This window comes from Prionailurus viverrinus, chromosome A2 (assembly GCF_022837055.1).
Source record: "Prionailurus viverrinus isolate Anna chromosome A2, UM_Priviv_1.0, whole genome shotgun sequence".
NCBI lineage: Eukaryota > Metazoa > Chordata > Mammalia > Carnivora > Felidae > Prionailurus > Prionailurus viverrinus.
In genome coordinates this window covers 89,364,934-89,377,929 of record NC_062562.1, presented here as the reverse complement: position 1 = coordinate 89,377,929, position 12,996 = coordinate 89,364,934, and the positions used below count along the sequence as shown (strand labels likewise).

Below are 12,996 nucleotides of genomic sequence, written 5' to 3'. Positions count from 1 at the left end.
TTAAAACAGTTTAAGTTATTTAAATATTTTAAGGTTGGTTAATTGATAAAATATAAAGAAATACATGCTCTTTTTTCCACTTAAGATTCAATATGAATATTTCTACCAGGAGCTCTAAAGTATTCCTCAAAATCTCTGAGAAAAAGTATTGACTTAATCCAACCAATTCTACTGAATTTTGTCTTTTCATATGTTTGTCCTTAAACAGGAAACAGTTGGTAACCAGGCTTTTTCAGGCTTTCTCTTTTCATCTTCCTGTTACATAACCTAATTAAATTTAGGAAACACACTTTAGAACTGTGACTATTTTCCCTTTCGTAATTCCTCAATAGAAATATGTTTCAAATATGTTTTCTGGACTGATTATAAGGTTATCACACTTCGATGGAAAAATTATTTTGCAAATAATGTGATTTCCAGGATTCAGATTTTTAATTGTCTTTGAACATCAAAATTATACTTGTGTTATTAATTTCACAGTAACGTAAGGTGTAAGTTACAGTGTGTGGATACTATTCTGAAGGTTTTACAAATCTTAATTTCATAAGGATTCTAAGAAGCAAGTGCTGTTGTTATTAATGCCATTTTACAGCCACTCATTTTATGCTACTCAGCATCCGGCACGGAGAGGTGCAGTAACTTGCCCAAGGTCACAAAAGCGACTGAGTAGTGCAGCTGAGTTTTAAATTCAGACACTCTGGCAGCAGAGTCCAGGCTCTTAGAATTTGTACTATGATACTATATTAAAAAATTTTTTTGTCTCAAATTATATTTATTTTCTTCTTCTGTAGAATATCTTTTACTGCATATATATAGTATATATGTATATACTGAACATATAATAATATGTTTATGATAGACTACATTTATTAAGTATATATGTAGTGGATATATATGTAATGAATCTATGTAGAATTTCAACTGCTGTTATATATATTTGGGGCCTTTTGTGAGGAGGACAGTTAAAATTCAGAGGGGATTTCTAGCTGGGGAAATTCCACCATCCTAGGATGATGGGGTTAAGTACCATGGACTATCACATTCTCAGCCGTTTCTACATGAGTTTGTTTGTTTGTTTATTGAGAGAGAGAGAGAGAGAACAGACATGCACTCGAGGGAGGGGCAGAGGGAGAAGGAGAGAGAGAATCTTAAGCAGGTTCCATGGCCAACTCAGAGCCTGATGTGGAGCTCAATCTCACAAAACGTGAGGTCATTACCTGAACTGAAATCAAGAGTTGGACTCTTAACCAGCTGAGCCACGCAGGTGTCCCTCTTTTTAACAATAGAAAAGGAAAAATAGTAGCAGGCATAAGAAAGCGCCATTTAACTGAGTTATTCCTTTATGCTTACTCAACATCAGTGTTCCTCAGGAAATTCCTATGCTTTTTAAAATATGTGAACATATTCACATCTGTAGCAAAGCTTTGAGAATTACATCTTATAACTACAGACAGTCCCCAACTTAAATAGTTTTGACTTCTGATTTTTTTGACGTTATGATGGTGAGAAAAGGATCCACATTCAGTAGAAACTATACTTAGAATTTTGAATTTTGATCTTTTCCTGGGCTTGCCAGATGCAGTACGAGGGGCTCGTGAAGCTGAGCCTGGCAAAAAGTCGCAGCTTCTGGTAGGCCACATCATCGCAGGGGTAGACAAAAATACACTTGAAGTCATTCTGTTTTTCACTTTAGTACAGTTTTGAATAAAGTACATGAGATACTCAATGCTTCTTTATAAAATAGGCTTTGTGTTATGTTAGAGGAGTTTGCCCAACCGTAGACTAATTCAAGTGTTCTTAGCACATTGAAGTTCAGCTAGGCTAAGCTATGATGTTGAGTAGGTTAGGTATAATAAATGCACTTTTGCCTTATGATATTTTCAACTTGCAATGGGTTTATGGGGGCATAATCCCATTGTAAGTCAAGGAAGATCTATAAACTCACTCACGGCCCGAAATGGGGCCAGTGTTGGTAAAGGAGATGGAAAGAGGCTCCAGAAAGACTCCAGCATTCTCATTGATCAGGAAGTTTATCTCCTTGTTATAGAATTTAGAGATGCAAAAACGACTATCGTTGGGGTGCCTGGGTGGCTTAGTTGGTTAAGCTTCCAACTTCAGTTCAGGTCATGATCTCACAGGCAGTGAGTTCGAGCCCACATGGGGCTCTGTGCTGACAGCTCAGAGCCTGGAGCCTGCTGCAGATTCTGTGTCTCCCTCTCTCTCTCCCCTTCCCCCACTTGTGCTCTGTCTCTCTCTCAAAAATAAATCAACATTAAACAAAAAAAGCGACTCTCATAATTATTGGGAGAAGCTGTTTATTTTGCATTACACTTTTGGTTACAAGTGGGTTTCTTTCTCCTTGGTCTGAAGTAGGTAAGACTGGGATCAAGCTTAGCTCTACTTGACTCCAAATCAAATGCCGTTAACCTCCACAGCACTCTACCTTCAATGAGATCAAAGCGAATAACCAAACTGAACCCCACACTGTTTCCCCCGGGACTGATCTGCTCCCTGCACAAATAATAATGCCGTTTTGCAACCTTACTGCGCTTGTCATTTCTTTTCTTGTAATTCTGGGGACACATCTTTGACTTTAATAAAAGCACTGCTGAATAATTTGCTGGCTACGAAACGTCAGAATCTTTCCTAAAAGCCACTTTATGCTTAAACCTTTTATTTTTTATTTTTTTATTTTAAAAAAAATTTTTTTTTCAACGTTTATTTATTTTTGGGACAGAGAGAGACAGAGCATGAATGGGGGAGGGGCAGAGAGAGAGGGAGACACAGAACCGGAAACAGGCTCCAGGCTCTGAGCCATCAGCCCAGAGCCTGACGCGGGGCTCAAACTCACAGACCGCGAGATCATGACCTGGCTGAAGTAGGACGCTTAACCGACTGCGCCACCCAGGCGCCCCACGCTTAAACCTTTTAAAATAGATTATTTGAAAAACCTCCTTTGCGTTTACGTTTCCTCATGTTGTTAACCAGATTGCTTCTAAAGTTGTGCTCCCAGCAGGGCCTTCTGCTGACATTATCACTGAGAGAAATAAACACGAAGACTCTCAGGGTGCCACAGTGACTTTAATTTTCTAGTTTTTGACAGAATCCTGTGCTTCCTGTGACAAAAAGTCAAACCTAAACTCCTGGCCTTACTACGATATCATTACTCTCTACAATGTCAATAAGCTTGGAAACTCGTGAATGACAAGGACACAGTCACAGAATCCCTTCACTTCAAGGGATTCTCCTGCCCTCTGGTGTCCAAACTGAATCTCTGAACAAACTGTATTTTGTTCAGGTGGACTTTTTCAACTGTTATTGCACTTTAGGCCTTGAGAATAAGAAGTTGCAAATGAAATAAAATATGGCAGAATCCACAATATAGCAGGTAGTAGGGGTCAAAAATGGAAACCAAACTGAGGTCAGGCCAACGGTAGCAGGCTGCTTGAAACCTCAGAATCGGAGGATTTAAAGGCAGATTTCATTTTTGATACTTGACTTATTATTAAAAGATTTACTTGGTAGTTTTATTCGGTGTTGATAAGGAACTTTATAATGTATGCCTAAGTGTCAAATGTTGATAAATGTTTACTTGAAAGGGAGTTTCAGTTTTTAAACCATTCTCTTATCAAAAAGGTGAGAAGGTGCTTTAAAAACTGCTTCTTGTGGTAAGAACACTTAAGGTGAGATCTATGCTTTTAACATATTTCTAAGTTTATGAATACAGTAGTGTCTGTAGATAATGTTGTGCAAAAGATCTCTAGAACTTCTTCATGTTGAATAACTGAAATTGTATACCATTAATTAGTGACTTCTTACATTCCACTCCCCTTAGCCCCTGGTAACCACAGTTTTATCTTTGGCTTTCATGAGTTTGAATATGTATATAAATGGAAGTATGTAGTTATTTTAAACATTTTTTCAAAGTTTATTCATTTTTGAGAGACAGAGACAGAGCACAAGTGGGGCAGGGACAGAGAGAGAGGGAGACACAGAATCTGAAGAGGCTCCAGGCTCTGAGCTGTCAGCACAGAGCCCAGTGTGGGGCTCAAACTCACGGACCCAGAGATCATGATCTGAGCTGAAGATGGATGCCTAACCGACTGAACCACTCAGGGTCCCCATGTAGTTTTGACCTTCTGTGACTAACTTACTTCACTTAGCATAATGTCTTCTTTGTTCATCTACGTGGGCACCTGTTGAAGGATTTCCTTTTTTTTTTTTTTTAAGACTGAATAGTATTCCATTGTGTGTATATATCACTTTTTTCTTTTTTTTTCTTTTTTTTTTTTTTTACCCATTCATCAGGTGATGGACATCTAGACTGTTTCCACCTACAATATAAATAATAGAACTAGCATATGATCCAACAATCTCACTTCTGGGTATTTATCCAAAAGAATTGCAATCAGGATCTTGAAAAGAGATTAGCACTCCCATGTTCATTGCAGCCCTATCACCATAGCCAAAATGTGGAAAGGACTTGTTTTTGAAGTTCAAACATTTAAGAAATGTCTGTTTCACTATTCTCAAATCATTTTGGTGCAGTTTTTGACTATTTCTAAACCTCTAATGATGAAAAAAATTCATTTTTAGATTCCATTTTCCCCGAAACACTGCTTTTGCTGTTAAATGTTTTAGCTTTACTTTCAAAGGTTGAAACCTACACATGAATTTCCCAACTAAGTTTCCATTTTATGGTGAGGAGCAAAACAAAGTAGTTATAGGCCCTCTTCTAATTCCATTACTACAGGTGCACTGAAGTCACATGCAATATCACATCTACTAAACTAACCTCCTTGTACCCATTTATTGCCCCTCATATCCTGTAAAAACTTGACTAAAATTCTTAAATCTCAAAGAATCCCTGAATAAACATCTCTCCTTACCAATTCTATTTTCGGAATTTAGATCTTCAGAAAAATTTAAAATATCTTTTTCTTTTTATCCATATATCAATCAGCCATTTAATTTAACGGACCTGCTACAAAACATTAACATTGTTTTAATGTTAAGTGATTTTTCAGCTACCACCACCAAATGTAAAATAATTAAATCTCTCTTTCTATAACATTTCAAATCTTTGCCTAACAAGAAGCCCCACCGTGTACAATTCATACAGCTTTTTCTCTAGAGTAAATCAAAGGTAAGGGCTTTCTTTTCCATGGGGCCAATATTCTCTTTATGCCAAGCTACTTATTATGTTCAATGAGCTTTTCCTTTTTCTCATATAGAATTCCTCTAAAGGAAAGGAAACCTTGGGGCGCCTGGGTGGCTCAGTTGGTTGAGCATCTGACTTCTGCTCAGGTCACGATCTAGTGGTTCATGGGTTTGAGCCCTGCATCGGGCTCTGTGCTGACATCTCAGAGCCTGGAGCCTGCTTCAAATTCTGTGTCCCTCCCTCCCCGCCATCTGCCTGTCCCCCGCTCATGCTCTGTCTCTCTGTCTCTCAAAAATAAACAAACATTAGGGGCGCCTGGGTGGCTCAGTCTGTTGAGCGTCCGACTTCAGCTCAGGTCACAATCTCGCGGTCCGTGAGTTCGAGCCCCGCATCGAGCTCTGGGCTGATGGCTCAGAGCCTGGAGCCTGCTTCCAATTCTGTGTCTCCCTCTCTCTCTGCCCCTCCCCCATTCATGATCTGTCTCTCTCTGTCTCAAAAATAAACATTAAAAAAAATTTTTTTCAAATAATAAACATTTTAAAAAAAGGAAACCTTAAAAAAGACAGAGCTACAGCTATATGTTTTGTTAAATGTCCAGCACAATTAAGTTTAACTTAAACTATCTAATTTTGAAAGTAAATGATCAAAAATTGTTGGTTTAATTGTTGTCTTTAAAGTACTACCCAGTTATAGTAGACAGAATCCAACCTTTGTACAAGCAGGGGAGCATACTACGACATTTTTTAAGTTCAGAGGTTAAAGTTCATTTGCCAATTGTAAATAAAATTTTGAATGGATATTTGCAACAGGTACATGCATTTCTTCAAATGCTAGAAGACATATCGCTGTATTAGACACTGAACAATAAAGAGGAAACTTGAGTTGTTGCTTTACCTTTTAAGCATAGCAGAATATTCAAGATTCAAATATAACAACAATAAAGCTGGGTTTTAGTTGCAAAAAAAGAAAAAGAAGAAAGAGACAAATGTACCCCCATATTTGTACCCCTGGCCTTTCTAGTTCTGATACTGAAGACAGAGTCTTTCCTCATCCACATTTAGAAACTGACTCACAGCTGAATAGGCAGGGGGATAGAATGGCACTTGTGAAATTACAATTATTTTTCGGGGCCCCTGGGTGGCTCAGTCAGTTAAGCCTCCTACTCTTCGTTTTGGCTCAGGTTATGATCTCACTGATCATGAGTTCGAGCCCTGCATCAGGCTCTGCTCAGATGGTGCAGAGCCTACTTGGGATTCTCTTTCCCTCTCTGTCTGTCCCTCCCCTGCCCACTCCCGCTCTCAAAATAAACAAATAAATTAAAAACGAATAGTTACTGAAAGAAATGGCATGTATTTTTTTTTTTACTTTATAAATAAAAAAAAACTTCCTTTTTGTATTTAGGTTATTTTTCCCAGTTTGCTAAAAATGGAAGCCTGGTTCAGTCTTTCCTTGTGCCCTGTCTTCCCTCACATTAGTCAGTCCTATGATTTGTTTAAAAGGAAAGTGCAACCTGTAGAAAACAGCCTGAAGCAGCAGGAGGAGAAAACTTTGAACAGCTGTCTGGTGCCTTGCCAAGGGGCAAAGCTCTCGCGTTGGATAAAAACCATTTTTCTCCTCTCGTCTGTCGCTTCCCACTACACTACCAAAGGCCCTATACAAACACATAGATGTGCCAAGCACAACACGGTCACACCTAGCCAGCTGTGCAGCCGGCCCTGAGATTGCCGCTGTTGGGTCACCCTTTCCTTTCACGGCACGCCTGGGCAGGTCTCTTCTGAAATACCCTTGTGCTGGTATTGTTTCCAGCAAGATACTCACATTTTAAAATTTTGGTAACAGCTCTCTCTCTCTCTTTTTTTTCTTTCCAAAATTTTAAACTATCTTAAGACTTTTTCAACATGACAGGTAGAGAAACAGATAAGTTCCCTAACTTATTTCCTATAGGCCCTGGGGTAGTGGAAATCAGGGAAATGTTAGAAAGCTAGAGGCAGAAATAAATGGTCCTCTACCGTATAGTCAGAGGGGCTGTGTTAATATGTAGAAATTAAAAGGACATACATACGGAGAAAAATTCGCTAGACTTTTAATACCTGAGATGTAGCTAGATACCTAGCTTCAAGAGGAACATTCTCTAGGGTTTGGGGAGGAAACGGCTTGATATGATCATTTACTTCAGATGCACCATTTCCCCACACTTTCTCTTTTTCCTTTATAGGATTTTTCGTTCCTACTTTACTCTCCTACCTGCTCCGGTCGCTTGGCACCTCTAGTTGTTTTTAGATCTGTGTGCCTCACAGCTATATGATATCAAAGGGGAAATCTCACTGTTTTTAATGTGCTAAAATAACAATATTTGGTTCAAATGGTACTCTCTTCAACCTCAGGGAGTAACTCTACCAAATCACTTTCATTTGTGAAAGCAATGTGGAGACGCAGACCTCGGAGATCACACACAGCAACGTAATGGATAAAGATCTTATCCAAACACTGGCAGCATGCCAGAAGGAAAAGCTGCCATAGGGGGGAAAAATACATTTCCAAAGGTAATTTTATAATAGTCAACAGAAAGCAGGTTTTCCTTCTCATCTTTTTTCTTTGATTTTATTACACTTAAACCTTTCCGTCAGAGGTGAGCAAAGAGGAAAAGCCTCACGTTTGCTTCTTGGCTAAATTGTTCCCATTTCATTCATCCATACTTTTCTCATATTAAAATTTCTAATTATTTGAAAATTTGATATCAGAAACTGGCTTGAATGTCATGATATTTCTTTTGAAAATTTGGCTACTTGCATAACTATAGTTGCAAAGGCAAAGGAAAAGGAGATCTTAAGCGGGAGGGCTGTTTCAAAAATGTGATGCAAGCAAAATCATGCTTTTGCTCTGATTTTAATGATAGGCCAACCAGATTTTACCGCAGGCAGTATAAGCTATAAGCCCATTATAGTCTCCTTTGGCGGGGCCTCCAACATGCAGCCTGTAATTGGGCAAGAGCTTTGTATCGTTTGAGCTCCACATCCATTTTGACTTGCAGCTTAATCTATTTAATATAGGGTTCCTTCCATTATCGACTTGAGAGATTCCACTTGTCTGAAGGCTAAGTGCTAGAAACAATGACTGAAGACATTCAGCTCTTTAGACCAACATCCAGTTAACAATAAGCTAAGTAATTGCCAAATAGCTAATATTCTGCACCTCTTTGGTGCAGACCTGGGAAAAATAAAGAGATTTAAGGGAAAGATTAAATTTTTTTTTTTTTTTAATTTTTTTTAAGATCAGACATGCAAGGGGCGCCTGGGTGGCTCAGTCGGTTAAGTGACCGACTTCGGCTCAGGTCATGATCTCTCAGTCCAGGAGTTCGAGCCCCGCATCGGGCTCTGTGCTGACTGCTCAGAGCCTGGAGCCTGTTTCAGATTCTGTGTCTCCCTCTCTCTGACCCTCCCCTGTTCATGCTCTGTCTCTCCCTGTCTCAAAAATAAATAAGACATTAAAGATCAGACATGCAAGAACTCTGTAAAAGATAGAAATATTCTTACATTACTAATGGAAAATCATTAACAAAATATTTTAGTACAACTTCTTTGATATTTCTTCCAATTTAATGACCCATTATGATTTTATTCCTATAAAATTGGAGGTAAGGGTCATATGTTGTGGCTAACTTCGGTATCTTTAATTCACTGAGAATGATCCTATGGAGGTTCAGGATTTGAGAAGCACAGTTTGAAGCCTTGACAAGATTCTAATTAGCGCCTGGTGTAAATGGCTCAGTTTTGTAGAGATTGTGTTTCCACCTTGTGTAAAAATTAAAACAGGGAAAAGTAGCACTTTCTTTAAGACTTTCTTCTGTATGTCTGCAACATAGAGCCGAAGTTTGCCATTCCAAAGGAATGTTAGTCCATGAAGAATTCAAATGTAATAGCAGCATTGTTCTGAGTTAGCTTTTTGAATTACAGTATACAGAAATCATAAAATAAATTTGATATGTGGAAAGTTAAATATTTGCCTGAAAAAAATCTAATTATAAAGCAATTCTTTATATTCTTTGGATAAAGGCACATCACGTTCATTCAATTTGTACTAGTGTGAACATTTGTGTCTTACCACCAGGGGGCAGGGTATGCTAACTATTGAATTAGTGAACACTAAAAGGCAAAGGAGAGACAATTTTAGACAGAAGTGAAAAATTCCCTGAATGGTTTCTTCACAGATCCTTTAGGGAAAGAGCTGTTGAATTGTTCACAGTGTAATTTTCACACCAGTTATATATAAAAAAAAACTAATTATGATGTAAAACTATTAAAGCTCTTTTACAAGTAATTTTTATGACGTGGTGATTTGTTCCATTTAATTTTTAATAATCATGGGTTTAATTTAAAACTGCAATCTTAAATGAATTAAAAGAAATTGAAAATAATGGTTTCTCATATATTCCCATGTTTATAAATCGCTTTCTTCATAATTATTTCAACTCAAATTTCATGTAGCTTCATAGGAAACAAATTCACTGTGGAAGCTTTTGAAAACACAGAAAATTAGATATAATTTACATTTTTTTTTTTGAGAAACTTTGAGAAGGTTGAATAGGCAAGCATAATCTGTTTCGCTAGGTTCCCTTTGGTGACCATTAGCCATTTCTCCTGCCAACAAGTAAAGACAGTTGCTTTTTGAGATCTGAAGTTAATTCAGGAGGATAACAGTTCAAAAGGCAACAGAAATATCTAGCATAGGGGTTTTATATTCAGCTTTCTGAGGCCAGAATTTTTGGAAGAAAGGACAATTGTCTTGGGATTGAAATTACAAATTTTCACTTGTGCCAGTGCAGCTGAAAAGAGTATTTCAAAAGCAGAAGCCCAACTGGGCAGAGATAAAGGACTTAAAATGTAGACACATTTTTGAGGTATAGTTGACATATTAGTTTCAGGTATGCAAAGTGATGATTTGATGTTTGAATATCTTGAAAAATATACAATAAGTCTAGTCACCATACATAGTTACAAAATCATTTTCCTTGTAATGAGAACTTTAAAGATGTATTCTCTTAGCAACTTTCAAATACACAGTACAGTGTTATTAACAATACTCATCATGCTACCCACTATGTCCCATGACTTAATTTTTTTTATAACTGGAAATCTGTACCCTTTGACCCCCTTCACCCATTGTGACAACCCTCCCACTCCTTGTCTCTGGCAACCAACCACTGATCCGTTCTTTGTATCTGTGAGTTTGGTGTTTTTGTTTTTAAGATTCCACATAGAAGTGAGGTCATACGGTATTTGCCTTTCTCTGTCTGACTTATTTTAGCATAATGTGCTCATGGTGCATCCCTGTTGTCTCAAATGACAAAATTCCATTCTTTTTTTTTTTGGATGAATAATATTCCCCTGTAATCATTAAAATAACTTTGAGAGAGAAAACTGGATTTAAATATATTCCAGGTAAACTATGTTTATTGACAAGCATATGTGATTCCATATTGATCCTGTTCACCATTCCTTTCATATTGTCAGTAATAAGCCTTAAAAACTTTATTGTAAGTAAATATAAGTTCCTCAGCTGTATGAACAATGTCTTTACTTCTCTTCTCATTTCTTTTCAGTGTCCAAGCAAAACCTACGATCCACTGATTAAATCCACCCGAGATTTTCCGGATGATGTCATCAGTTTCATAAAGCGGCACCCTGTGATGTTTAAATCGGTGTACCCAGTTGCGGGAGGACCAACATTCAAGCGAATCAATGTGGATTACAGATTGACCCAGATCGTGGTGGATCACGTTGTTGCAGAAGATGGACAATACGATGTAATGTTCCTTGGAACAGGTATGCTAGACCCAGATGATGCTTTCTTTCAAAGGAATTTTTCACTATTAGACAAAGGAAGCAAAGGCTTCAAAAAGATTATTGGTTGAAATCAAAATGAGTAATTATTAGCTGATATCTAGTCACTATTTCTTAACGTTGCATAACACATGCTTTTAATTGACAGTTATAAATATCTCCCAGCCTCCTTTAGTGGTATTTGAGATTTCAAAATATATTTGTATGTTATGACTATAAAATGCCTGCTTAGATTAGGTGCTCAATACATATTTGTTGAATGACTATGGACTAAAATTAAACAAGTACAGCTAAGCAATGTTTATTTTCAGACTTCACATTTTTTTCTCTCTAGGGAGATATTTGATTCCCTGCCCCCCACCCCAGCCCCGCAAAAGATCCCTTCACTCAATTTTGAGAATCATTGACTGAGTTGACTTAAAATGGCTTTTCAAAAAATTAAGCAATACTTTGTAAAGATCTTTAAGTAGAAACTTCCTGGAGATTATTTTTCCTATCCTTGAATTTTGTGGATTAAGTATCACTTTCATTATTAGAGACTATTTTATTTATTTTTTTGTCAACTCAGTCATTATAAAATGATTAAAAAATATTTTCCAGCAAAAGAAATATTGCTTATTTAGTATGCCTCAAAAAAAGAAAGAAAAAGGAAATAGAAAATATCATCTAATGATACATGCATTCTAATGACAGTAAAGGTAACATGCATCATTGAGATAAAAGCACTTCATCCTGGATAATGTTATGTGATTTAATGAATCAGGCATTGAGTAAAGAAATCAAAATTAATGTGTTTTCAAGAAATGGGCATTTTTTTATTGAAATAGGTTTTCAGAACTACAGAACAGTTTTATTTTTAAAAAACATACTGTTTTTGCAAAAAAAAAAAAAAAAAAAAGAAGAAGGCTAAGAGCCTGGAGACTTCTGTTCACGTTCTGTCTCTGTCTCTCAAAAACAAATAAGCATTAAAAAAAATTTTTTAATAAATACATTGAAAAAAAGTAGAGTTTGTTAGGGAACGTGCATGTGACAGACTTAGAGGGTTTTCAGAATACCTGTTGTCAAGTCTGATTATGCTGCAGATGGCAATAACAAGACATAGGAAAGTAAGTGATGTTCTCAAGACTATAGAGATTACTAGGGAAGCTGACCGAGTAAGTACAGTAAAACCTTGGATTGAGAGTAACTTGTTCTGCGAGTGTTCTGCAAGACGAGCAAACATTTCTAATAAACTTTAACTGGATAAACCACTGATTTCTCGCAATACGAGTTAGTACCTGATACCAAATGCCGCGTGATCACAACTGAGCCAATGGTTCTTAAAATTTGCTTAGATATATGAGTGCTTTGGATTACAAGCCTGTTTCTGGAATGACTTATGCTCACAAACCAAGGTTTTACTTTAATTAGTCTGTCACTAATTCTAAGGAGTTTGCTACTGAATTTGCGCTGTCCGCCCAAAGCGTTCCTAGGTCAACACTTTGCTGTCATAAATGCCATTCGGCCACTAGGTGGTACTACCTAACTTTGACTGAGAAAATTATAAGGTAACTAAGATAGATGGATCGATTTTCAATTATGACCTTTGGAAAATGTATATTTTATATTTTTTCAAAGATCCTAGAGTCCTTTAAAAACCGAATTAAATATTTCAGACTATTTTGGGCAAATAGGATCATTACTATCCATATTAAAATTCTTCAACCACAGTGCCAGAAGCTTAAAAGCATCTATATTGTATAAATTAATTTCCAAATGAGATTTTTTTCTCCTTCTAAAATGTCCTTTTGATTGTCTTTCTGTAATAAATAGCTTGTCACCTTGTAAACTGCAATAGAAGATCCTGTATTTAAGGCATCTTTACTAAATGTCAATTTTTGGTTTATAGTCTTTTAAATTTTGGTTACTCTTAAATGAAACCAAAATAATTTTAAACAGAACTTCAGTTTCCAGCCTATTAGTAAAGTTTCTGTAAATAAAATATGTTGGTGAGTG

The 12,996-nt window shown here is 36.9% G+C and overlaps 1 protein-coding gene across 3 annotated transcripts in view; it reads left to right on the top strand.

Moving 5' to 3' along the window:
• Positions 1 to 12,996, top strand: part of SEMA3D (semaphorin 3D) — a 197,975-nt gene that overhangs the window by 158,512 nt on the left and 26,467 nt on the right. For all 3 annotated transcript variants that reach the window (XM_047850420.1, XM_047850421.1, XM_047850422.1), the window contains one exon: positions 10,761 to 10,983. In XM_047850420.1, coding sequence (XP_047706376.1) covers positions 10,761 to 10,983 — 223 coding nt within the window. The remainder of the gene's footprint in view (positions 1 to 10,760; positions 10,984 to 12,996) is intronic.